Raw genomic sequence first — 24,627 nt, 5'->3', positions numbered from 1 at the left:
ATGGTTGTTTGTTTTTCTTTTGTCGCTCTATACTTGCTGAATTTAAATTCTGTGTGATCAAACAGTTCTGTAGTACTACTGATCAGACTGTTTGTATTTCATCTTTTTCCTTTAAAAATATATCTAGTGGCATAATGATGCTCTCTATTTTGGCAGAGATCCTTTTCTAATAATATCTAAAACTTCCTTTGATTTTTTTTTTCTGTTTTGTTTTGTTTTGTTTTTTTCCCCATTACCCCTTGTGGGCATTCAAACTGTAAACCTGGAGGCGTTTTCCAGCTTTTAGGTCTGGATGTGACCACAGGACGCTTGCTGGGCTGAGGCCAGGATGAGCAGCCTTCTCTCCGTGTGGTTTGGTTTCCATCAAGCAGAAACTCATAGGCATATAGAGGGCTGGAAGTGCTGTGCACTCCAGTAAGGCACTAGGGCTGTCTCTGTGTGTGACGCATGGCACCTTCCCTGTGGCTACAGCTATGATCCTGAGACGACTGTTGTCCTAGCTGCTCCCTACTGCCACTCTTTCATTCTCATTGTGATCATTACTAAATCTATATGCAAAGGTGTGTGAGTGTGTGTATATTTATGTAGATATAATAAAAATATATAGTAATTCTTTGATTAGTTCTGGTGTAGTGGTTTTGATATAAACACTTGTATAGAAGAAGATCTGTATATATATAAAAACACACATATATGTATACATACACACAAAATGCTGATGCTTTTCTCTTTGTTTTCCTTCTCAAGTCAAGTACAGCTCATAGGATCATCCAGAAGGAGGAAAGTTTAAAAGAACAGAAAATAAAAAGGGTTAGGGGAAGGAAAAGGGTAGAGGAAAATAAAAAGTCAAATGCTTGGACAGGACATGCATGTATCTTTTCTTTTTGACTTGAAAAGAAATAGCAGCTAAATTCAAACCAACCCTTTTGTGGCTGGGAATTACGAGTATAGCCTTTCCAACACGTTCTTGCTTATCGCTTGGTTTCAGTCCTTGGACCCTCAATTCATAAAAATACAACTAGTATCATATCTCTGGGTTGGTGTGTTTTAGCTATGTGTGAAAGACTGTCAGTAGGTGTAATTCCTGCATTAGGGGAATAGAGGGAAGACTGAAGCAAGAACAGCAGCAGACAAAAAGTTGTTGAAAGTGTTAACAGAAGAATGGAGACTAATTTGCTCTGAAGGTAGATATTATCTTCTTCCTTCCCTACCCAGTCCCTGGAGGTTAGTGATATCCTGGGTACACAGGCTATACAATGTTGTCTCCTGTTTTTCAGGATCAGGGAGCGCATCAGCTTCAGCACTTGAACTTGGGTCTTGATGTTTCTTGGGTATATTCTTTTTTTTTTTTTTTTTCTTTTCCCTTCCTCTTTCCCTCTCTTTTCCACAGGGCTGGACTGATGAAGGTGTTTTGGGATGTTTTGGGCAGTTATCTAAGTGAGGTAAAATCTGTTCTATGGTTTTTATTCATATTGAGTTAGCTCAGTGGCTTATCATGAAAGCAAGAATTTTGTGCTGTGTGTTTCCTCATTGACCCATCTTTATCCCTCCCAGGAAGAGGCAGTGCTGGAGGTCCTCATAGTAATTCACTGCTTCACCTTCTCCTCACTCCTCTCTCATATTGGTAGTTACCTTTATGGAGGAGAAAGCAGTCAGGTAGCTACAAATTGTCGATGAAGGCAGAAGAAGTCAATAAGAAGGCAGGCAGAGAGTAAGATTGAGGAAGGCAGCTATAGATTTCTTCGCTTATTTCTCGTGAGTTTTTCAGAACTTGTGTGATTCACTCTTGTCAGATACTATTTTGAGCCAAGCAGAGGTGAACACATTCCCATAGTGAACAAAAAAGGCTGTTGTCTGCATTCTTGCTTTTTTCCTTGAAACTCTTGAGCATTTTTAGCAGATCTTTTGGTGATAAGGTATGAATGGAAGATGGCAAAGCTGGCAGAGAGCATCTCTACTTTTTCTACAATGAGGTGCTCCACTGAAAGCCTGTAAAACAGGGAAAGGCAAATAGGCATCCTACAAAGTGCATGAACAGGGCAAGAAAATGATGTTTTTGGTGCAACTGAAAGTGAAGTATTGGTAACAGGAATGCCTGGATGATACTGCCTGTTTTAACTTTCTAAAGGGTACTTGAGAATTGGTTTTACTGAAAGTGTTTGATTTGGATCTGATTTGTTTCTTTTGTCTAGAAGCTTTCTTGATCTATCCAGTCTAATTTGCTGTGGGGAGGGAGCAATTGTTTATGTCAATTTGCTTTAAAGAAAGTGAGGAGGAGATGAAGAGAAATCAAGGTTTCATTTTTGCTTTCTCAATGTTGAAATCTTGGAAAATGAGAAAAGTCAACCTTTTATGTCATACTTACAGAAGAAATAAGGTAAGCTGGAGGTGGAGAAGGTCTCTTCAGCTATCCTCAGTACAGGAAAGCCTAAAAGCTTTTCTTGGAGTACTGGGCCTGCAGGGACAGGCAGTGCCAGAGAGCAGCAGGGTAATACAGTCGTGTGGGAGAATTGGCTCATTGCTTTGCTCCTGCCCAATTGGATTACCTGCTTACTCATCCGTTCTCCTGAGCAGATGTCAGAGCAAGGAGGTGAGAGAGGAATTCATTAATACTGCAAGAGGTCAGTAAGCTTGCACGGGAAAAGCTGAAAGGAATAAGAGATCCTCTGTGTGAGTATGTACAGGCACATGTCCATCTATGCCCTCCTCTGGGCCCAGTGGAATTTGCTTTTAGGAGCAATTACAGCAAGTCTGCTCTCTCTATGGAGAGCACTGGCATTGCTCCCTCCTCTGCTGTGGGATTGTGTGGCTGACAGCTTGCATCACCCCAAGAGCTTGACAAGAGTGCAGGGAACCAGAGGCAATGTGTATCCTGTAGGCGCCTCAAAGGTGCTTATTTTAGAGTTGCAAGACAAGCAGTTGCTTGTAGAGAGCACGAGTGTTAATCCTCCCAATGGGGAGGGAGGAAGCTGTATTCCTGTAGGGACTGAAATCTGCTACAGCTAATGCAAAGAGGCACCTGCTACAAGGAGGAACAGTCTTCCTCTGCCGTTCCATCTCTGAGCAGCAAGGATATGAAAGGTCTGTACAGCTAGGCAAAATTTGAATTTTACAGAGAGCTCGTGTGGAGGTTTGGGATGGAATGCTTGTCTCTGTGGCTGCCCAAACTTGGTTCGTTTTAACTGCTCATGAGATGAATTGGGTTATCACCTGTTTGGGAGACCAAATGTGTTGCTTTTTCCTTTTTATTTTTTGTGTCTCCTTGTGGTGTGATCTCTGGGAAGAAGACAGCATCATTAGTTCAGTCTTCCCAGTCCTTTATGTGGTACTGCCAGTTTCTTATTTACAGAGAAAACAGAATTAGAAATCTGGTTTGACTGTCTTCCAATGGAATGTCAGCCCAGAAGTTTACATGTGAGCCATCTCTTTCTGATGGAAGAGATATGAATAGAGAGACTATATATTGAACTCCTCCAGGAACTGGTTTCCCTTAGCCAGATCACCAGAGGGTATGGAGCTGCTAGATAATGTGGGCAGAGAAGGGGACTATCTGTTGGGAGACCTTTGAAGAAATTCTAAATACTACAAAAAGATATTTCAATGAAGTTGCTGAAGGCTTGGAAGGATGTAATAATAGGAAACTGAGCACAGCAATATACATTTAAATACCAAAAAAAACTTTGCAAGCTGTGAGACCTGTTATGTTACTAAGGAGTTGGCTGCTTAATCCATCTGAAATTGGAATGAAGTAACCAGCAAAACCAGTGAGAGTATGCCAGAGGGGCTGGTACTGAGAGTATCAGATAAGTGGTCAAATAAGTCTTCTCTGTTTATCTGCATGGATCTAGTGGTTGTGTGAAGCACTCTGCTGAATTACCCAGAGCATTCTTATCTTACAAGTCAATGTTGACTCCAGTGTACAGGTAGGATGGGATGCAAAGGGGTGTTGCTCTGTTGAGTGTTGGTTGACTCAGTGAATGTGTATGTTGTATTAAGGAGCAAGGATCAGATGGAGGAACAAACAGTGGACAAACTAGTTGAGGACTTCAAGGCAATATAAGCCACATCCATGCAACATTGCCCCTCCAAAGAGCCAGCCAACTGGATTCAAAACAGATTTAGCTCACGTGGAAGACTACAGCAATGCTGCAATCCTTCCAGTCCCAGCTTGGTATCTCTACAAGATGTCATGCTGTGCCAAGTCCCATTCTGTTCAGAGATAACCTGGGGCTCTCTACTGTGTTCCAGTGCATGCAATAGCTATACCTGGTAATGTCACACCAGGAAGAGCCCAGGTAAGGAATAAACAGCTGCGTGTTGTGAACATATGTTTGCATGCACACGCATGGAGCCAGAGTACATTTTGCAGAGGTGGGCTAGCTGCCCATTCAGTTCTGCACTTATTAACTCATTCAAAAGAATACAAGATTAGAGAGAGGGAACTCAAGTTTGGATACTACTTTCATGGTAGCCAACCAGAGAAATTTATGTGAGTTTAAGCTATATGTTGAGGAATTGAGGCATCTAGACCCACTTCTGAGGCATCAGTAGCTCAACGAGGCAAAACACATTGTTCAGAAGCTGTCAGAGGGGATAATTTAGCCCCTCTTCTTCCTCCCACCCCCAGTAACACTCATTTACCCTGTGCACCGAATTCAGATAGCATGGTAAGTCACACTCCAACTCTTAAATCACTTCTAGTACATACTTTAAGTGACAACATTGTATTTTATTTCTGAATTACTGTTTTCCGGTAGTCACTAACATATGTCCTCTGTTTTGGTTGCCTTGGTGCTGCCTGATGGTACATAGATATCTGTAGCTAAGCCTGGGAGTGCTGCCTAGGTGTGCCCATCCTGTAGGTCTGTGAAAGTGTTGTGTTTCCCAGGAATGAGGCGTCATGCCAGTGCAATGCCTGGGAAATAAACTGAAGATGAAAACCTTTCATTACACTGCCTAGGGGACCAGATGGAGCAACTGATGAGACAAGTTTAAATGGCTAACTGTGTGCAGCTTGGCTAAGCATTGACTGAGGGTGGGTATGTGAATTCTGCCAGGTACTTCAAGGGCACTCACACCAACCAGTCTGTCGTGCCTTTTAGGCAAGGCTCCTTGTCAGGAAGCAAGGATGGTGCCTACTGGGGAACTGGGAAAGCAGAGATGTGCTGTTTCCTACGTACCCTTTAGGAACACAACCCATCTGTTTAGAGCACCCCAGCAGATCTCCTGCCATTTGTGAGTGAACGGAACAGAAAGAGCTTATCAACATAGCAGGTCTTCACTGATTTTTTTTTTGTTTGTTTTTGTTTTGAGATGCTTGTGCCATAGCGGTTAGGCCGTTACTACTGGTTGCCTGCACAGGCAAAAACAGGTGCTGATGTTTTCTGTGATGTTTAAAAGCAGGGGTAATATTGTGCCCACCTTCTATACATAAGCTGCCCAGCAGTTTCCCTGTCTCTTGCAAACTTTTTACAGACAGAGAGGACTTTTGCAAGGTAAGGGGATGATATAAGAGGGTAAATGAGAGACCAGTAAGAGAGAGTGAAGTAAAAAATAAACAAACCCCACCACCCCCCGATACCAAAACCACACACCACAACAACCCAAAACTAAAACAACCACCACTTTGTAGTGACTCTTCCATGCAGCAATGCTTGTGTTGTAGCACTGATGAAGGTTGGATTGCCTGTATCTTCAAGTACTCGTCTTGGGCTTCAGTGTAACTTCCTTTCTTGGTGTTCAATGCCCTTCAGACCAGAAGCTTGCAGAGCAGAGTGGCACTGCTGAGGCCAGGCACAGCCGTTATGCATGTGAATAAATTACACAGTCCCTCCTGCAGCAGGAAATGGGTCACTACTGCACGTGGCAGCTGACTCTGACATGCATGGCTTTCTTAGGTGTCTTGCAGCCTGCACAACAGGCTATATTGGAGAACAGAGCATCTTGTCTAATACATGAGAGTGACTCCTTTCATGCCTACAAGCTGTGCCCAGGACCTGCCTCTCCCTGCAGGACTCACCTGACTCCCAGGGCATCTCCTGTGCAGGGTGAGGTGCCTGCTGCTGCAAGGTGCACCCAAAATGAGGGGTGTCCCCTGTGAAAGGCCTATTTGTGAGAATGTAAGGTTAAGGACCAGGAGAGAAGAAAGCCTAGAAAAATTGCCATATTATGAAGTTCTGAGGAAAGGATTGGGAAGGAGGTTGCTATTGTGCAGATTAAATAAGCGGGGAAAAAAATTCCCTCCACTGCTGTATTTGAACTCCATTATGCTTCAGAGTTCTTTCTTGTGTTGAAATAAGGTGGGTGTGATAGTACTATTTTCTTTTGTTGTATGTTGGTTAACAACTTACCACTGTATCATAGATATTTAGATTAACCTCCAGTCATCAGCGGAGACCTGAGAATTGCTCCATAGACCCCTGAGAAGATATAAGAAGTTACTTTGAGCTGAACGAGGGGAGTACAGTCTCAGGGCTCCACTGGTTGATCAGATGTTTACAAATGTAGACCGTTGAACTAAATGATAAAATGTTGAAGTGTGATCCTTGGAGAACTTGTGTGCCTGGGAGCTGAGGACCAAGAGCAATTTAGTCTTTTACTGCTACATCGAGGAAGAAAATCAGAGACTGGCCCTGGCACAAGGGAAAAATCAGCTCCAGAAAGAAATCAATTTATTATTTAATAAATGAAAAGATTACAGTACTCATTGCAACTATGCCTTAATGGACATAGCACAATTGTTCTTAAGCATGCTTCATCTTGAAGGATCCTGAAGTGCTTTCAGAACTGTGTGGACAGGAGGATTTATTAAGCTTGCAACTGATGTTTTGTCATTTAACAGCACGCTAATTCAACTTATGCACTTAAGTACAGGAATGAAGAAAAATTTCCTATCTGATTGAAACTTGAAAGGAAATAATTTCAGATGTTGGAAAGTAGCCAGGATATCTGAACTAACTTTGTTGCTCATGAGATCTTTAAAAAACATGTTGGGAAAGCCATTGCTTTTTGTCTGTTCCAGGGGTGGCCTCTAGTAATTGCAATCAATATTGCTTAAGGTTAGAGAACTGACTGATATCAAGTTACCCTGTTTGCTTATTACAGCAGGGTATTCCTGTGCAAAGATATTCCTTTTACTGATTCAGAGGAAAGTGCTTCTAGAAATTTTCAGCTCTTTCTGCAGAAACCTGAGCTCTGGAAGTTACCCATGCAAGAACAACGTTAACACCTGTAGTTGTAGCCAGTATTTCCAGCACTGTTTTGAAGGGAATTGGGTGAAGCAAGGCATTTTCCTGTTCTCTTCTAAGTGTTATCCTATGTTTCAGTTAAGTCTGTGTAACTCAAATGGGAGAAAAAAATCTGTGTCTAAATTCAGTCAACAAGGAAATCTAGAATACCAAAAAGAGATGGCATTTGTTGCACACAAATCTGGCAAGTATGGTAGTTGGTAGAAAGATCTGATGAGGATGGTCTTCAGAGGGAGGGGTTCCTGCTGACTAATTGTTTATGAGGATAGATTTGTTAATTATTTGGAACCACTGAAGTGGTGTTGAGATGTATTGCTGAAACTTGAGCAGACAGCGATTGGTTTATGGTCCCATGGAGAGTCTGTATTTGAAGCCACTTTCTTCTCTGGCTCATCGGACTTCTACTCTAGAACATTGACAGTGGCTCCCAAATTAGTATCTTGTAGTCTGGCACATATGGCACACTTGTAATTTAGTGTTCAAAATGAAAAAAACCAAGATGGAACAAAAACCCTTAATCAGCAACATTTTTAGATTTCACTAGCAGGAAATGCATTGCTCTGAATTTTGATGGTGACTGCAACTTTATTTTGAGATATGCTAAACATCTCTGCCAATCACATGGTAATTCACAGTCAGACCCAGCAGCAGCACTTAACCAGAAGCTTGTCAGATAATCTCCTTTGAAGCAGTACCTGCCTGTGATGGGGTCTCCAGTTTGTTCTAGTTCGTTCCTCTTGTAATAAAAACTGGTATTCTTGAGGCAGTTGTGCTGTGCTCAAGATCCAATTGTTTTTTCTAAAATGTTTAAATGCAATAATCTCTTATCTGCATATTATATTAACATACAGAAAGACAGCAAACAAGCTGCCAGGAGGTTTCGGGTTTTCTTCCATCCTCAAACTGACAGTGCTTGTTTAAATTGGATCTGTAATGGCAACAAGACAAGGGTTTTCATAGACACTTTTACTCTCTGAAAGAATACCAAATAGGCAGCAGTATCATATATGCAGATTCCAACAGGGAGCTTTCAAGGTTAACCTTCAGGGCTCCCTTACTTGTGGCTGATGAAGTTGTCAAAGTTTCTCAGGGGAGGCACAGCCTTACAGTTGCCTATCTGGGGAGAAATGCCACCACCCAGCATGCAGGAAGCTGCCTTGGAGTTTGTTTTGGATTGTTCTCATGTGGAAGCCTATGTAATCAGCCCTTTGTAAGCGCGCATCTCATGCTTTCATCTTGTCTTCCTTTCAGTCTTCCTTTTCTGTTCTGTCGTCTTACTTTTATTTGGGATTGTGAAATAACCCGACTGTTGAGCTATGGTGTGACCCAAATGATCTTACATAATCAGGTTGCTGGCTGGCCAGTGGGACTTAGCTACACAATCATGAGATCCAGATCACTGTAACCTTCTCTCACAGACGTGTCACTTCATGCAGCATGTAAGAGTACACGAGTTTAACTGGACTACGTAATTTTTATTTATAGGAAGAAGTTTTGCCGCAAATTGCAATTGAAGCAGTGTGTGACACTTCTGGCAGTCAGCGTCAACATGTGTAGCTATTCCACAGTTGCCTTAAATGGTATTCCACCAATGGCCAGAAACCTCCATAAAGGCTGGTCCTATGCCACTGCTCACCACAGAGAGATACAAATGGAGGTGGGGTCCAATGCCCCCATTACCTTATAATGAACAACAAGATTCATGAGTATGCAGGCAACTGCAAAATAAATTATGAAGAAGGATGAAGCAAACCAATTGATGTAGTTTGTGCAAATGTAAACCATCTATATTTACAGCTTCCCTGTACGGTATTTATTTGGTGTATAAAATATAACGGTAAATAGCTCATGTGACTTTCCCTATCAGTGTGGTGGGTTGACCTGGGCTGGATGCTAGGTGCCCACCAAGCTGCTCTATCATTCCTTGCCTCAGCAGGGAGGGGGAAGAAAATAAAATGGAAAAAACCTCATGGGTCAGGAAAAAGGCAGTTTAATAAAGCAAAGGCCATGTGTGGAAGCAAAGGAAAAGAGAAGATTTATTCTCTTACTCCCCATTAGCAGGTGATGTCCAGCCCCTTCCTGGGAAGTAAGCCTTCAATACGTGTAGTGGTTGCTCTGAAAGACAAATGTCATAATAACAAATGCCCCCCACACACTTTCTCTTAGCTTTTATTGCTGAGCAGATGCCACACAGTATGGAATGTCAGTTTGAGTCAGCTGTCCGGGCTGTGTCCCCTCCCAATCCCAGCCTACTGGGTGAGGTGGGAGCAGTGTTGGAAAGACAGTTTTGATGCTGTGTGAGCCCTGCTCAGCAGTAGCCAAAACACTTGTGTGTTATCAGCACCTTTTCTAGCTACCACTATAAAGCACAGCATGATGAGGGCTGCTATGGGGAAAATTAACTCATCTCAGCCAGACCCATTAAAATCAGAAGTGAAATCCTGGCCCCATTGACCTCAGTGGAAATTTTGCTTTCAAAGCAGTGGCCCTGGGTAAGTCATTCCAGTTCACTTGCTCATAAGAGGTAAAATTTCAAGCATTCAGTTTATCTGTCTGCTGATGCACACTGTAGAGATGCTAAAAACCCCAGCATCTTAGAGAAAAATGCATGTAGGTTCTGCAGAGGTCACTGATGTAGGCGTTCTTCAGTTGCAAAAGCAATTCTGCCGCCTGAGGCTGCAGTCTCGGGCAAGTCACTTGACTCCTGCATGTAATGTGGGAGTCATGACAACGAGATACTGTATTTCACAAATATGTTGCGAGGTCTAATGTAATGTAGCATGCAGAGCAGTCTGAGAGGAAATATGGGGGTCAGGAAGGTGCACATCATGGCTGTATTAACAAACAAATGACCTACAACTTACGCCATCTGCCTATTCAAAGTATTCAACAAACCTTCTAATCCATGTAGAGGAATCAGTGTAATCAATTGCATTTATTAGTTTCAGACTTATTTTATATAGCTTAGTACACATAATAAAGGAGAAAAAACATATGTATTTGATGTGTTGTAGAAAAATTTATTGTATCTAAACCATTATTATTTGAAATGAAATGTGGTTACAATACCAGAGTTGTATTTAGGGTTTTATAAATAGGCAATGGCTCTTTAAAGTGAACTCTTTTCTTCTGAGTGTAGAATTCTTCTAAGAAATATCATGGGTGTGAGCAAAAATAACCTTGCTTTTTTTGGTGATAACTTAAAGCACTGAGAAGTGTCATGGTGCCGATAAGCTTGGAGGATGGATGTCTTCTGTATTCCTGACCATGTGCTCTGAGGCCATCTCAGCTGGCCATGTTCTCAGATTACTTTCGACCCCCCCCCCCCCCCCCCCCCCAGAAAAAATCTTGCTTCCAAGATACTGCAGGGGGAATGAATCCTAAGGAGTTTGCAAAGGAAGTGAAAGAAGTCCTTTGATTATTGCTTATTTCTGAAGGAGATGAATTTCTGAAAGCATTTGTCAAGGGTAGGGGACACTACCAGTCACTTGCCATTTAGAGAAATAGGGAGGCTAGTCTCTCTGCTGCTGAAACTTTTCCACAGATGAGACAAATTTTATTTCTTCTTTGCAAACTTTTATTTCAGCCATAAAGAAACACTGTACTTTATTTCTAGGATGATATTTACTCTGCAGAAGGAGTAGATATATGTAAGATAAAAATTGAGAACAGGCTGATATATGGTAGACAAACCCAACGACATTGTGAAAGAAATAACATTTTAGCATTGAGATCAAGATGTAGTTGCAGGAAAAGTCATAATTTTGAAATCCTTTGCTTAGGTGTGATTAAAATCTTGACAATAACTAACATTGTGTTGGGGCTCTTCTTGCCCAATTTTCCTTTGTACTTTGCTTTAGAGAAAACTCGGATCATGTATTTTTAAGTTGCCTGTTCTTACTTCTGATAATAGTTTCAGTTACGTGGATACTAAAGGCTCTCAACTCTACTGCTCTGCCTTTATCTCGTGGTTTGCTATATGAGAAGGTGGATGCTATGAGACTGTTTCAGGTTGGGGCTTTTAAAACAATGCAGGAGTCACTGCTATCAAACGTAACATGAGCTCAAGACAACCTAACATATGCAAACTCTAGTGGCTAAACACAGTGGTGGCATATATTTTGTAAATATTCATATGTCATGGATTCTGTTTTTGAGTTATGCCTCATTTTTGCATTAAAAAAAATTCCAAAAATGTTTTCACTTATTTTATACTTTAAGAATTCATGTTGGATGATTACTCCAAAGCAATTTTTCCCTAGAGAGCTTTAAGCGTGTGAAAAATAGAAACTTATCCACACTAGCTATTATTTCATTCCTTCAGAGGGTTTAGAGGGATTCCGCCTCCGTTCCTCAGTGAAATTATGCAGAGGAGAACTTAAAAGAAAATTTTTTGCTTTACCAAAATTTTTGGCACTTTGCTGAACTTTTCCAAGGCAAGAGAGAAAAATCCCGTTACTATTGCTTTCTAAAGCGAGTCTTGGCAAAGCAGTAGTGTAGCAAATACTTGTGAGTATAGAGTCCTCTGCTTTGAAACTAGAGCTGCTTGAGCTTTTCTGTGTTTTTTTCTGCACCTTTTGCTCTAAATCTTTATTTGAGAGTCTCTCTTCCTGCTGTCCATGGGTTATCTGGTAGCCTTACGGGATCCAGAACTATTCTTGCCAAGTGAAGTGACCCTTCCTTATCCTCACCACACTGGCAGGCTTAAGTATCATACAAATGCTTCCTAGCCTGAATCCTGAAGAAAAGAAAATGTGAAAAGCAAGTGTCTTGCAGCACGACCTTCTGTCACAGCTGGGCCTTAGAGATGTGCCCAGCCAGAAATAAGCAGATAGCTTCAGTAGAAATGCTGCTTACGTACTACTATGACCTTAGTTTACTGGGAGTCTGAACCTTGCTTAGTTGTTGAGTTGGGTGCAAAAGAGCATGATATGTACCTGGGTATCTTACAGCAATGGAAGCAGCTGGAGGGCGGGGAGATTTTTTTTTTTTTTTCCCTATTGTGCCAGGGATTTTTGTCTCTAGTATAAATCATCGATATCCAAAGTGGGTGATAGTGTGAGGCAGTGAGAGATTGCTTTCCAGATGGGTCAGGTGGTAGCAGTGGTAGTGGGAAAGGGAAAGAAAGCAACTGCTTTGGGTGGTTATTTTGGATAGCATTGAGGAAAGGGAAATTTTAAAAATTGATCCAGTAGTTGTGGCTTGGAGTCCAGAGACCTGAGGGTTTTGTTTACATCTCTATCATTAACTTGCAGTGCATCTTGAGAGAAGTTTTCCCTGCATTTTTCTGCTTCTGTATCCCTTCCCCTAGAATGGAGCTAACAGTTGTATAAGACACTTAGGCCATTCACTTTTGCAGTCACGTCACTGATTTTCCACCAGTGCAACTGCTAAAAGCATTAGACTTACGCTACCATCAGAGTGAAGTAATGCTCTGATGATTCAGGCCATTAAGGTTTTAAGCTTTCCGTAAAATCACTAAGTATGGTGATTATCTGGGGCTTGGATCTGGACACTGAATAAAATGCAGATGTAACATCCGGGCAGTATTGCTGGATGTTTCCTTCAGAGAAGGGGGAGCTAGAAAGCAGGATGCAGGGATAGTGCTTGTGATTTGATTTTTAGCCTTGAATGTTATGCCTCCCTGAACTCACTCAGCAGAAATTTCTTAAAAATAGTACTATGTTCATTGCTACTCTTGCTCATTTTCAGTTTATATTATTGCAGGCTCCCGTAGCTTGCTGTACCAAACTGATCGTGTGGAACTGATTCTGATTCTGTGATCTTCTGAATGCTATAAATGTCATGGCTTTATCACTATCTAGGACAGAAATTTAGTCCTCTGTCCATGATGATGCATTATATACTTAATGACGTATCTATACCCTTTACTTCTAGAAATAGCTGTGTGCAATGTGCTGAGAAGCATGTTACTGTGTGAAGAGAGTCACTGTGTCTTTGTTTAGAAGGGGAACAAGGCACCGAGATGGAATAGTGCTTTCCTGTGTGCCCAGTGATATGGTGGTTCATTCTATGGCCATACATTGTGTTTTAAATTGATTTTTCTTAAAATGCCTTCTCTGAATAATAATTTTGAGGATATTTAGTCACAAGATTAAAAGGGGCACCCTTCAGGTGCAGGAGGATGTTATCTTATTTGTGCACAGGCTTCAGGAGGTGGTGTGGCTCAGGAGATAAAGCTGCAGGCCATTCCCCCGGGGACCGTGCTGTTTGGGCTCCCTTGATTCAGAGTGCTGGCAGTTAAGAGCCTGACAGAGAAGTGCCTGGGGCTGGAGGATGGCGGTTCTCTACTAGCAGCAATGCTGAAAAGAAATCAGCTCTGCAGGCAAGGGGAGGGGGCAGGAATCGATCAGAAATCTGCACAAGCAAGTGTCAGAGAGAGCTGTTGCTGTCTGAGGGGCCAGGCACTCTTTCCCAGTGCTCCCCCAGAAAGGGCTCACATCTCATTCATTACATAGTGTCAACTTCCCTCTCTTATGCTGTTGGTGGCTTTGGTAAAACACACAAAATGCAGGGTGTGTGTCAATTACTAAACTAAAGCTTTTCATGTTCAGGGAGGATGAATGCATGTGTAGGGTGTGTCACTATTTGTTTTGGTACCATTTCCACCTGCAGGAGGCTCAGGGTGGAAGAAGAGGACTTCCTTTGAAACACCTATTGCTTTGTAATCTGATTAATGGTGTATTTAATGGCTCCTGGGAAGAGAAGTCCTCTAGGGAGGCTGTCAGAAAAGCTAGGTTATGTACATTAAGTCTTAAGTCATTCACAGAGCTAAAAAAAAAAATTAAAAAAAAAAATAGTGGTGCTTCCTCTGATGTGTGGGTGGCAGAGGTATGTACTTTTGGAGAGGATCCTGAATTCTGCTCCCTACTGTTTCTGTGAAGTCTTAACTGACTGTGTTATGTGGCGCTGAAACAGCCAGCGAGTCTGAATTGATGGTGCAATTGCTGATACCTTTTTTTAATTGTATTTAATCTCTACTTCCTTAGCAGCAGTCACAATATTTGCTGCCTTTTGAAACTCCTTTTGCATTTACTCCATTGCGTTGAATTATATTGTCTTCAAAACTGCAGCAGGAATAGCCAGCGGTCACATGTTGCTGGCTGTGGGCGGTTTCCAGTTTGTGGATACCTGTGTCAGCACCGAGGAGTGAAAAGGTTTTCCAGTGCTTTGCAGGCAGGAGCTCTGTGCTTGATCCTATAAAGGGGCTTTACTGGTCCAGTTGTCTAGAAAGGACAGGGAATGTTTTCCATCTTTGTGCAAATAGGCTTCTGGCTGTTAATTTTTCCGTCTTTCTCTGGAGCAGTGCAGATTAGATTCAGTTAGAGATAGCCTGTAGGCTGCACCGGGCCTATTGGCACTCCTATTGTCATTGCATTATCGCAGATGCCTGATTTCATGTCCTCTTCACAATGTCAGGATTAAAGCAATTGCCAGATTTGGGGAGAGAAAATTCAATTCCTTCTGGTCAGGTTGTCAGGCTTTGTCTTTTTGATCACCTTCCACTGTGGAAACGGGTATGGTTTGTTTCAGAAGATTATAGGAGGCTTCTCTTTAATGTTATCCTCTGCCTGAGAGAGGTGGGGTGCTGGCGGTGTCCTCCATCTCTGCTGTTCTTCCATATTACAGTGATAGGCTGCAGGTTTTTGGAAGCGGTTTGCTGTACAGTGTTGGCAGTGTTCTGTGGCCTGGGATGTTTGGGCATGAGTGGAATAGGTGTCCTGGGAAGCTTGAGCTACACGCTTGTTGAAATGTATGGTTGGATGCATTGCAGAACCTGGGCTCAGTGACCCAGGTGAAAGCTTCCAAACCTGTGCTCCAGTATTCCTAAAACAATAAGGAGAATTGTTCATGTCTGTCTTAATCTTGACTTGTTTCAGAGTTACTAGTTTCAGGTTAGTCTCTTGGCATTTTTCCTTACCGTGTTCACAATGCAATGGTATCTGAGCTAGTCTGAGACGGTTCAAAGCCTAGCTTTACCTCCTACTTTCTATCCCTCTGACTTGCCCTGGGGAAGGTGCCTGAAATTATATTTCTCCTTGGCCTTTGCCCAAAATGGATGCTGAGGCTGGTGCTGTATGTGTGTGTACATACAATCATGTTGGCACATGGGCTTGAGGGAGAGGGTGAAGCTTGGTGACGGGGTATGTGGAGTCTGGCTGCACTACCTTTGTAGTCCCATTTTGTTGACCTCTGATACTGATGCAGTTTCCAGCCCTCTCTGCATGAGGTCATACATAGGTGTTTAATAATATTTTTGCTTTCAGTAGTCACTCTCCTAAAGATTTTCTGAGGTTGAATATTTGGATTAACTGTTTCAGGGATAGTTTTCTACAATAGTCGGTATGCTGTCAATGACATAAAACATTCAAAAGCTTTTTGTTTGTTGCTTTTAAAAGACAAAGTACTAGTGGGACACAATTTCTTTAGAAGTGGAGAGCTGCAGATACACTGATCAGGACAGTACTGGGCACTGCAGGCTTGGGAAAGAACCTTGTTAGACCCTTGGGTATATGTTAGTGTTTACCAAAGGTGCCTGTGGGACATAATTCTGTGGGGTGTAGTCAGCGGTGAATTTTTGGACAATCCTTTGGAGTCAGGTATGTATGCCTCCACAAGACTATTTGTATACTCCATGCCCGAGGGCCTTGTTCAGGAGGCTTACAACTTTGTTGAGTCTTGGAGATGACACTTCTCCTTGGACCTGGAGAGACAGGACTGATACAGGCAGTAGGACTCAGCCTGTGGGAACTTCTCACTGCCACAGCATCTAATATGCATCATCAGTTACAGGAAATTCCAGTGTGTGAGTTTGTGATGTGAAAGCTGGTAAATGTGGAGAGGGCCTGGCAGAGTTTAGTCCTAAGTCCACCAACCTACACCTGAGAGCACGTGCCTGTGTCCACAGTGCTTTTTGCTGCAGCTTTATGTAACACATTTGCAGGACTTCATTTTCCACTAGATTAAAAGCAAAGCCACTGTTGATTTTCTCCAAAAAGATCTATTTGAAAGTGCAATTGCCTGGAATTACATGGTGGCAGTAAGAGGCCAGACCTTGTTGTAAATAACTTTCTTCTCAGCCAAACACACAGAGCTCTGCCGTCTACTGCTTTTTATCTTTAGATGATTTCAGTTGAAGGGAGGGTTTTTTGGTATTTTTCTTTTATGCTTTGTTTATTCTTGTCAGGAGCTGATTCTCATTTTCCTAGCTTTCCTGCTCTTGCCAAATGATGTGATTATGGTGGACAGGGCAGCTTCACATTCACAGTAAAATGCCTGTATTTTTTTATAGCACAAGGCTATATTAGGACTGATGTACCTTTGCCAGTGAATGTACCTTTGCTGCTGCCCTGTCTGTGCTGGTGCTTAGTCTGTCACTACCGTGCCAGTGGGCAATAGCAACACACGAGTTTTGGTGGTGATTAGCATCTTCATGCAAGTGAGTGATGGCATCATAGCACTGTGTTGTTAAATGAGAGTATAATGCCATTCACACCACTGGCCAGCATCAGTTTCTCAATTTAGTCTGAGCTGTGAGATGGCCCTCCTGTCTGTGGAACATTTTCTCCGTAGTCCTAACACATCTTTACATTAAACCTCATATTCTCTGTTGAAGACCCAGTGCCGGTAATTGATGTATCTTCATCTTTGAAGCCATTATGCTGCAACAGTGGATCTTTAGCCTGGATCAGAAGGTGGTCCTATGTTCTCCCTGTTGTGGTGGCTGAAAGGGAGCAGAGCTGTACAGTAGAGCATAGAGTCAATTTTGGCTTTTAAAAATAGTATTTTTACGGCAAAAGTAGACTCTTGTAACGGAGAGCTTCATCTCTAACGTGTACTAGAGATCAGTATTGCAAGGAAAGAGGGGAACAAGCATGTGAAGGAAGGAAAGGGGCTCAGGTAGGACTGAGTATTGCTGAACAGGGTAAGGTGGGCACATGAGATAAGGGAAACATGACTCCAGGGCAGTGCGTGACAGCAGGGAGGCTGTGCCGTAGGGATGGGACAGAAATAAGTGTGAAAGCAGAGTAAAAGAGGAGGGGGGGCGGGGGGGGGGGGGGGGGCAGCATTTGTGAGGGAGTGTCATGATGTTGGTAAACTGAAGGTTTTAAGTATCTGATCATTTTGTTTCTCCCTTTAGTAATGGAGCCTACCCTTTCTGGTTCGATGTTCCTTTTCCCTGCAAATGTAAACATCCATCACGTTTCCTCACCTTCACTGTTAGCTCTTTTGCTTTATTTAAGCTAGCTGAGTCTTAATACTTACTAATTCTTAATTCCTGCGATTTCTTGATCTTTCTCTTTAGATGATTTCAGTTGAAGGGAGTATTTTTCTTTCTTACCCCTTTAAGTTATGGTGCCCAGAATTAGAGTGTTTGAAATGGGAGTTGCCATAGATCAATACTGGGAGGCACTTTTGTGTGCCTTGGTCATTTATGGATGCCTCACACATTGGCTTTTTCTTTCTACTTTGTTGCACTATAGGTTCCTCTTCACTTTACTCCCTTCTAGACCTTCTGTTACTCCTGAGTGTGTTTTATTCAGTGGGAAGCAAGCAGGTAGATTGTGAACCTGATACACAGCCCCTCTGAAACTCGGTATTAGCATTCCTTGCTCCCACAGAAATGCTGCTGATGCTGCCTAGGCAAGTGGTGTTGCCATCTCCTGTGCAGACACGGCTGGCTTACCTGAGTGCAGAGGAAAAGGGTTCAAGCAAATTCCAGCTCCTGGCCTTTGCTGTACAAAAAAGGGTCAAGGCCCAGAGACAACTAGACTTGGTTTCGTCAGGAAATTGAGTCATCTAGTCTCCCAGAATAGCAGGGGAAAAGGAGCAGCTGCAGGAGAGGTGGGAGGAGGCAGCGGTGCTTCCAGTGTGTTAGTGAAGTTCTATCTATGTGTACAAATTCAGTCCACCTGTGCTGTGCTTGCATTTTCCTTTCCCCATGAATCAGCTTGATTTCCACCTGCTGCTGTACCAGCCTTGGGAGCCCCAAAGGACCAGGGTTCATTCAGAGGAATAAATAATGGAAAACTATGTGATTTCTCAGTCTGGATGATGCCACAGCCTCTTGAGCTTTGCTCTCTTGGGAGGCTCTTGCCAGCGGTGCTCAGAAGTCTGGCAGTGACACCATCTGCATCAGACAAAGCAAGGGTTGGGTTTATACTTTTTTTTTTTTTCTTGACCTGCAACAGAAAAAGCTTCATCCTTGAGATCTTGCTCAGTAAAAGGTGGAGGCCAGTTTTTCTTCTATGCCTGTGCATGCAGTTTGAGGGACAGGTATGCAGATGGTTTTGCAGCTCCCTGTTAAAGCAAGTTGAGGACCATCCTAGACTGTATTGCAGCTAAATGTCCCTCACAAACAGCCAAGAACATCTGTGTTTAAGAATACCTGCTCCATTTTCCTTCCTTTTACAACCCTTGTCTCTATGGCTTTTGTTGGAAATGGTGTTATTACCTGCAGCCTCCTGGGCTTTCTTGTTAGGAAGTTCTTTGTGCATTGGTATGGCAATTTTGCAGCTCTTGTGCACCTGAAAGGCCAAATGTGCTGGAGTAATCAGATTTCTCAGTTCTCCCTCAGTGCTTGAGAAGACGAATGATAAGTCTCATGATGAGGCATTTTTGACACAGGCCTGCAGAGGAGATCTGATTATGTGGAGGGCCTGTGGCCCTAGGCTGCAAGGGAGGAATATGTTTTCTAGTAGCATGTCACTCAGTAGCATGGTCCTTGCTTACAGGTCAGTGTTGTGGCCTTGCTTCTCCTTGCCAACCCCATGTGCTGGTGGGCAATATGCTGGCTGGTTAGTTGATCTAACTCAGCTGCTTCTGGCTTGTGAATAAAGTGGGAAGAGGAATAGCAATATTTGTTTTTTTGTAGCTCTTCTAAAATACCTTTCTGTGGGTACTAAAAAAAAATAATTCTCTCCCAGAATGCACATTGTCACTTGTACAAAGGAAGTAGGGCCTAGTTCAGACAATTTTGCTGTGGTGGATCCAGGTTTGTTCCTGGCTCTATTGCTGAAAATGATCTCAGGCAAGCTGCTTAACCAAAATTTTGAATGCCTGCTTTGATATTTTGGACTAATGTCTGTTCCCTCTCTAATAGCCCCATCTGATATAGCACAGTCCCATTCCCTTTCTGTTCCCTCCTGTATACTTTCAGTAGGTGTCTTAATCATATGTCAGTAACAAGCAGCCAAGAGTGAATGTCGAAATGAAGCTCTTAGTGAGCACTCTGGAAAATACCAGCCACCAGGTGTTCAAACTGTACTTTCCTTACATGTGAAAGGGGTGTGTTTTGCCATTCTCACAGCTCACCTGCCTCCAGCTGAGCCAAGGGCAGAGAAATAGACCACACAGCATGGATTCTGGAAAGTGAAGTTGATTATATTTGCGGGTTTTTTTTTTTTTTAATCTCTCATTCTTTATAATCTGCATGTTACTAATAACATGGGCTGATTTTTGTTTTTAATATCGGATTTCTATCTTGACTGCATTCCCTTAACCTTTCCTCAGAGATTTTATTTTCTAAACCTTTGATGGATTTTGCTGCCCTCCTGCTGATGTTTTTCATTTATTGGAGGAGAATAAAATAATAATTGTAATAATAGAACCCACTGTTTTGCTGGAGGCAATTCGCTGGTTGAGGTTTTCATGTGAACCCAGCCCTCTTAATCCTAGCAAACAGGATTCTCCTCCTAATCTCTAATCCCCGAGTACTTTAGCTATTAATCTTGAGAAGCGTTTTCCCCTCCCCATCTGAGATTAACCTAAGAGTGGTTACCCATGGTTACTGGCCCCTTTTATTCTCTTGCTTTCCCATGAGGTTTGGAGACTCAGGGGAGACAAGTGCCGAATTCTGGGTCTTTCATCTTGGTACAATTCGGTTTCTGGGCCTTTGGACACCTTTCATCTGACTGGTTTGATGGATCCTTGTTCAGCAGGAAAAATACAGACAACACATCATCACTTGGCAGCTTCCACCCGATCACAGACAAGAGCGTCTGAATCTCTGTTTTTCTTTCAGTGGAACAGGGAGACAGATCTTATTTTGGCTTCACAAAAGAGAAATTTTAAAAAAACCAATAATTGTGTGAAACAAAGGAACCCTTAAGGTGTTTGGCTCCCTCCAGTCCTTCTCCTTTAGACAAGTTTTCTTCCCCTGTGTTTGCTTTTTAGGAGTTGTAGTGCGAAATTCTGTTTTCTGCTACAGTTTTTTTTTTTCCTTCTGACTGTGTCAGGTTTTTTGTTTATTTGCTATATGTTGTTATTTAGAAGCTTTGAGTGCACTTTGAGGGCTTGTTATTGGGACTCTGCTACTGGAGCTGGCCTGTCAGCTTGGGATTCCTATTGCAGCTTGGGACTCCTGTTTCTATTCTCCTGCAGAGGCTGGGTCACACATACTACTCCTAGACTGGTATTTCTGGAGGTGTTGGATGGAGTACCCACTGCTAACTAATCTACAGGTGTTTGTGTGCTGAGCTGCATGCTATGGGTTGTTATCGTAAAACTGAGTTACTGTTATCGTGGATCCAAAAGTATTTGGTCTAGTGGATCTTCTCCCCTAGCAAATTCATACCCTTTCTCCATGCTGGACTGTTCCTTACAGTGTATTTTGGGGGGAGGCGTTTCTTAATATATTCTTACTCTCCTAAAGTTGGGCTCAAAGCTGCTCTTGAGATCAAACTTGCTCGCTCTGCAAGAAAGCAGTTTTATGAATGAACCTCCAGTGTGTCTTCCTGAGAGCCTCCTAGGTGTCAGCATGGTTGAAGACAGCTTTTGTGAAGGCCATCAACAGTTCTCAAGGCAGCAGTCTTTGGCTGGAATGAGGGTGTGCTATGATAGTGACTGCTGGTAGGGCTGCTGAACAGCATGAAATGTCCGAAGTGAGAGGGACGCAAGCCATTAACCGAGGACACTGTTCTGTAGTTCTGTAGCCCTCACCATTGCCTGACTTTTTTTCTAGCTTGCAATTTTTTTCTGTGCTGAGATTTATCCAATAATTTCTGGTTCTGTTTTCTTTAACCGTTAATTCACAATGTAATAAAAGTCTTTGGTTCTTGAGTCTTAGTTTGCCCTTCTGATTAATATAGCTGCTAAGCATAGAGGTTAGTACATCTGCTTCTGAAAGGTTTGTGGGGAATTTCTGTTGCCATATGCTGCCAGAAGAGAGAAGGGAAGTCCCTGCTTTGTGCTAGCCATATAGGAAAGCAGAGGGTAGCATGAATGCAGGGGAAGGGGGCAACTTGGGAGGAAGAGCCCTAGCTTTGGCATCACAGGTAGCTGTGAAGAAAATGCAAGAGATTAGAAAAAGGTCAGGGTATTTCTTTATTACAGGGATAGGGCAAAGTTTTAAACTCGTTACTGTTCTGGTTTTGGTGATCTGACTTAGAAACACTGGATGAAATAAGTGTACATTTCCCGCAAGTTCTTGTGCCCCTTCCTATCACCTTGTCCCAGGTAAACATATCAAATTCACTGCGTATTTTAAAGCAAGAATTCAAGATTGTAATAACTTTTTCCTCTATGGCACGTATAGTTCCAAAGTGTTTTACAAGGCATTATGCAGGAGTCATCTTTTCATACCTGAAAGACCTTGTCACCACCAAGTGGAAAGAACACAGTGTGCACTACAGCAGTACGGAGGGAGAAGAAGCTTTTGTTCATTGTAAATGCTTGAGGACCTTCATGCTGAAGCAGAAATGCAGAACCCATCTGCTGTAACATCACGGTGCTCTCTAGCACTGCGTGGAGGTGATTTGTGGCACCTTCTCAGAAGAAGGAGTGCTCTTTCCTGAGTCACCTGAGTCTTGTTCTGCTGATACATACACTATCTTTAGAGCTCTCCTGTTTGACTCACTGCTTTGTCCCTTGAAAATTTTTACTCTGTTATAAGGTAATGACAAAATAGGGTCTTTCCTAATTTTAGGGATGCCTGTAATTTGGTTTTGGTGAACAATGATTGGGAATGGTGATGGAATTGATTTTAGTTTGAACAAGCAGGTTTTGTCTCAGTGTCTTCTTCCTGAAGACAGACAGACAGACTGTCATGTTGCGTTTCCCTCAATGCTGTTGCTGCTTCTTTTCTCCTCTTTGGTGGTCTGGAACAGGAAACTTCTCCATTCAGCTTGTTGCTCACTGCCAGAGCATGTGCAGGTATTTCCTGATGTGATAATAATCCAGAAACCGAGCGATCTCGTGTAACTTTCAGAGGGACAGGTGAAGGTTGGAAAGAAATATGGGAAGCCCTCTGTCAGCTGCTTTGTACTCTGCTGTGTGGGAAGTCAGGTGCCAACCAATGGCCTAGAAGATGATGGGGTTTCTTTTAGCTCCTCTCACAGAATCTGTGCAGTCCTATGCTCTGCAGTACAGCAGGGCACTGGGACAGAGCATGGAGGTATCATCTGTGCTGAGGCGGGTGCCTGATGTAAGAGCTGTAGCTTGAGCTTGTTAGCAGGCAGAAGAGGTACAAGGTATGCTGCCCAAAGATGTAAAACCGGTGTGAGTCAAAACTGAGTAGTTTCCTATTCCCACTGCTCTGTTTTTGAATTCACTGTACTTTCTAGTTCTAAATGCTATTCCTGAAGAAAATGCATTGCTGACTGTGGTGGGACTGTTTTCTGCTGTTTCAGTTCACTGCCATGCAGTGTCTCTGTCCAGCTGTGTCTCTTGAAAGATCCTTTGATCATGAAGAAGCATTGGCAGTAATAGAACACGGGTATGACTTAACAAAAATGCTGTTTCTTGTCATCAATCATGCATCAGACACACCCAGATTACTTCATCTGTCTCTCTATGTCTTTTGCGTTGGCTAACAGAATTTGTTTACCTCAAGAAAAAAATAAAATAGTAAAAATGAAAGCATATTTATTCCATTTTAACTTTGCAGTTTTACAAGGAGCGTGTGGGAAGATGAATAAGAATGAAAAGAATGAAATCAACCTTCCCTTATGTCCATTCCCTTTAAGTCAGTGGCCTTCCTCATGAAACACATGTAATTCAGCTACATCTTTTGAGGACTGCAGCCAAACTGGGATCCAAGGGGAGCCAGAGAAAGGTTTTGTAATTTATTTCACTGAGGGTTAAGTAGTTTTAACATTTGGACCAGTGTTTTTGTCTGGTGCTTGGCTGTATTTAGGGGCATACAAGGTCAGGCTGGAAATCTCAAGGAAACTTGCTTTTCCGCCCCTTGTGCTTTTGCTCTAAATAATTTCAGGGTCTTTTCATTAATACAAGTGAGAATGCATTTGAAGATGTTAGGTATTGCATATCCCATATATATAATTTTGGGTTCTCTGTGTGTGTGTATATATATATTTGTATATCAGCACAGCTGAGCCCTGCCTGCACTGTGTGTATGTGCCAGGGAGGGAAGGGTTAGGCCTGGGAGAGGAGCAGGAGCACTTCCATAGCAGAAAAGCCATAAAGATGCTTGGGTGCTCGTGCTTCCAGCTGGGAGCTGAGGTAGGTCTCAATGACAGGGAGTCACAGGGCTTCCCCAGTGCTACCTTCACCTAGAGGCCAGGCACTACAAACTCTGTGCTTCCAGATTGTGATGTCTAGGTGACAACCATCCATGAAAACCAGTTCTGAAAGCTTTATTTGTCTTGTTTTCTCTCCTGCCCCAGTTGTCTTTGGCAGGCAGGCTTACCTTTATGACAGTGTAGGACCAAACGAAAGATTGTAGGATGAGCTGTGTGTGACACTCCAGTGAGCTGTCAGTGTTTAGCAGTGATTAGCTTTTTTGAAGACCCTTTTCTTTATCTGCTGGGGCTTTTAATTTTTCCCTCTCGTTCCTTTGCTGCTTATTGATTTAAAGAAAAAAAATGAGCTAAAGCCCTGTTTGATAATAGAATATTGATGAGAAGGCTGGGGAAAGAGAGAGAGAGATGGTGCAAGTCTTTGTTCCTGTTCAACAAAAGATAGAGAATACAGGGGAAGGAATGTGAATGTGTATGGGGAGGAGGGAGCGGGGAGTGAAGAAAGAGTTATTTCAAATCACAGCTAGGAAATCACTCTTCCAGTCTATGTGGCCACAGCAAGATCAATTTTCAATTTCAGTTTCCCTGCCTTTTGTGTTTCGAGACACTTGCATGCCGCTGGAGATGGGGGATCTGCCAGCAACTGTTTGTTTAAAACAAATTGTCGGCAGGTATTTTTTTTCAGATAAACTGCTTCCTGGATCAATTTAACATGCTGTAAGGAGAAAGAGGGGAGAACCATGAGGCCCTGCTCTCCTCAAGAGTCGCATTTACACCAGCACAACTCTGGCCACAACTGTGGTTTTACTTCTCGGCTCAGTAAGGTGTGAGGAGTGAATTGAGCAGGCCCTTGTTTCATAGATCCATTTAGTGTCACATGA

The 24,627-nt window shown here is 42.7% G+C and overlaps 1 protein-coding gene across 7 annotated transcripts in view; it reads left to right on the top strand.

Annotated features, from left to right (window-relative positions):
* Positions 1-24,627, top strand: part of NRXN3 (neurexin 3) — a 969,254-nt gene that overhangs the window by 93,017 nt on the left and 851,610 nt on the right. The window contains exon 5 of one of the 7 annotated variants that reach the window (XM_086462628.1): positions 17,306-17,331. The exons of the other annotated variants lie outside the window; for them this stretch is intronic. Coding sequence (XP_086318754.1) covers positions 17,306-17,331 — 26 coding nt within the window. The remainder of the gene's footprint in view (positions 1-17,305; positions 17,332-24,627) is intronic. 7 annotated transcript variants of the gene reach the window in all.

Source organism: Leptosomus discolor, chromosome 3 (genome assembly GCF_034619465.1).
Source record: "Leptosomus discolor isolate bLepDis1 chromosome 3, bLepDis1.hap2, whole genome shotgun sequence".
In the NCBI taxonomy this organism is placed as follows: Eukaryota; Metazoa; Chordata; class Aves; order Leptosomiformes; family Leptosomidae; genus Leptosomus; species Leptosomus discolor.
Note: the sequence above shows the minus strand (reverse complement) of the source record. Positions and strands in the feature narration are given on the sequence as shown.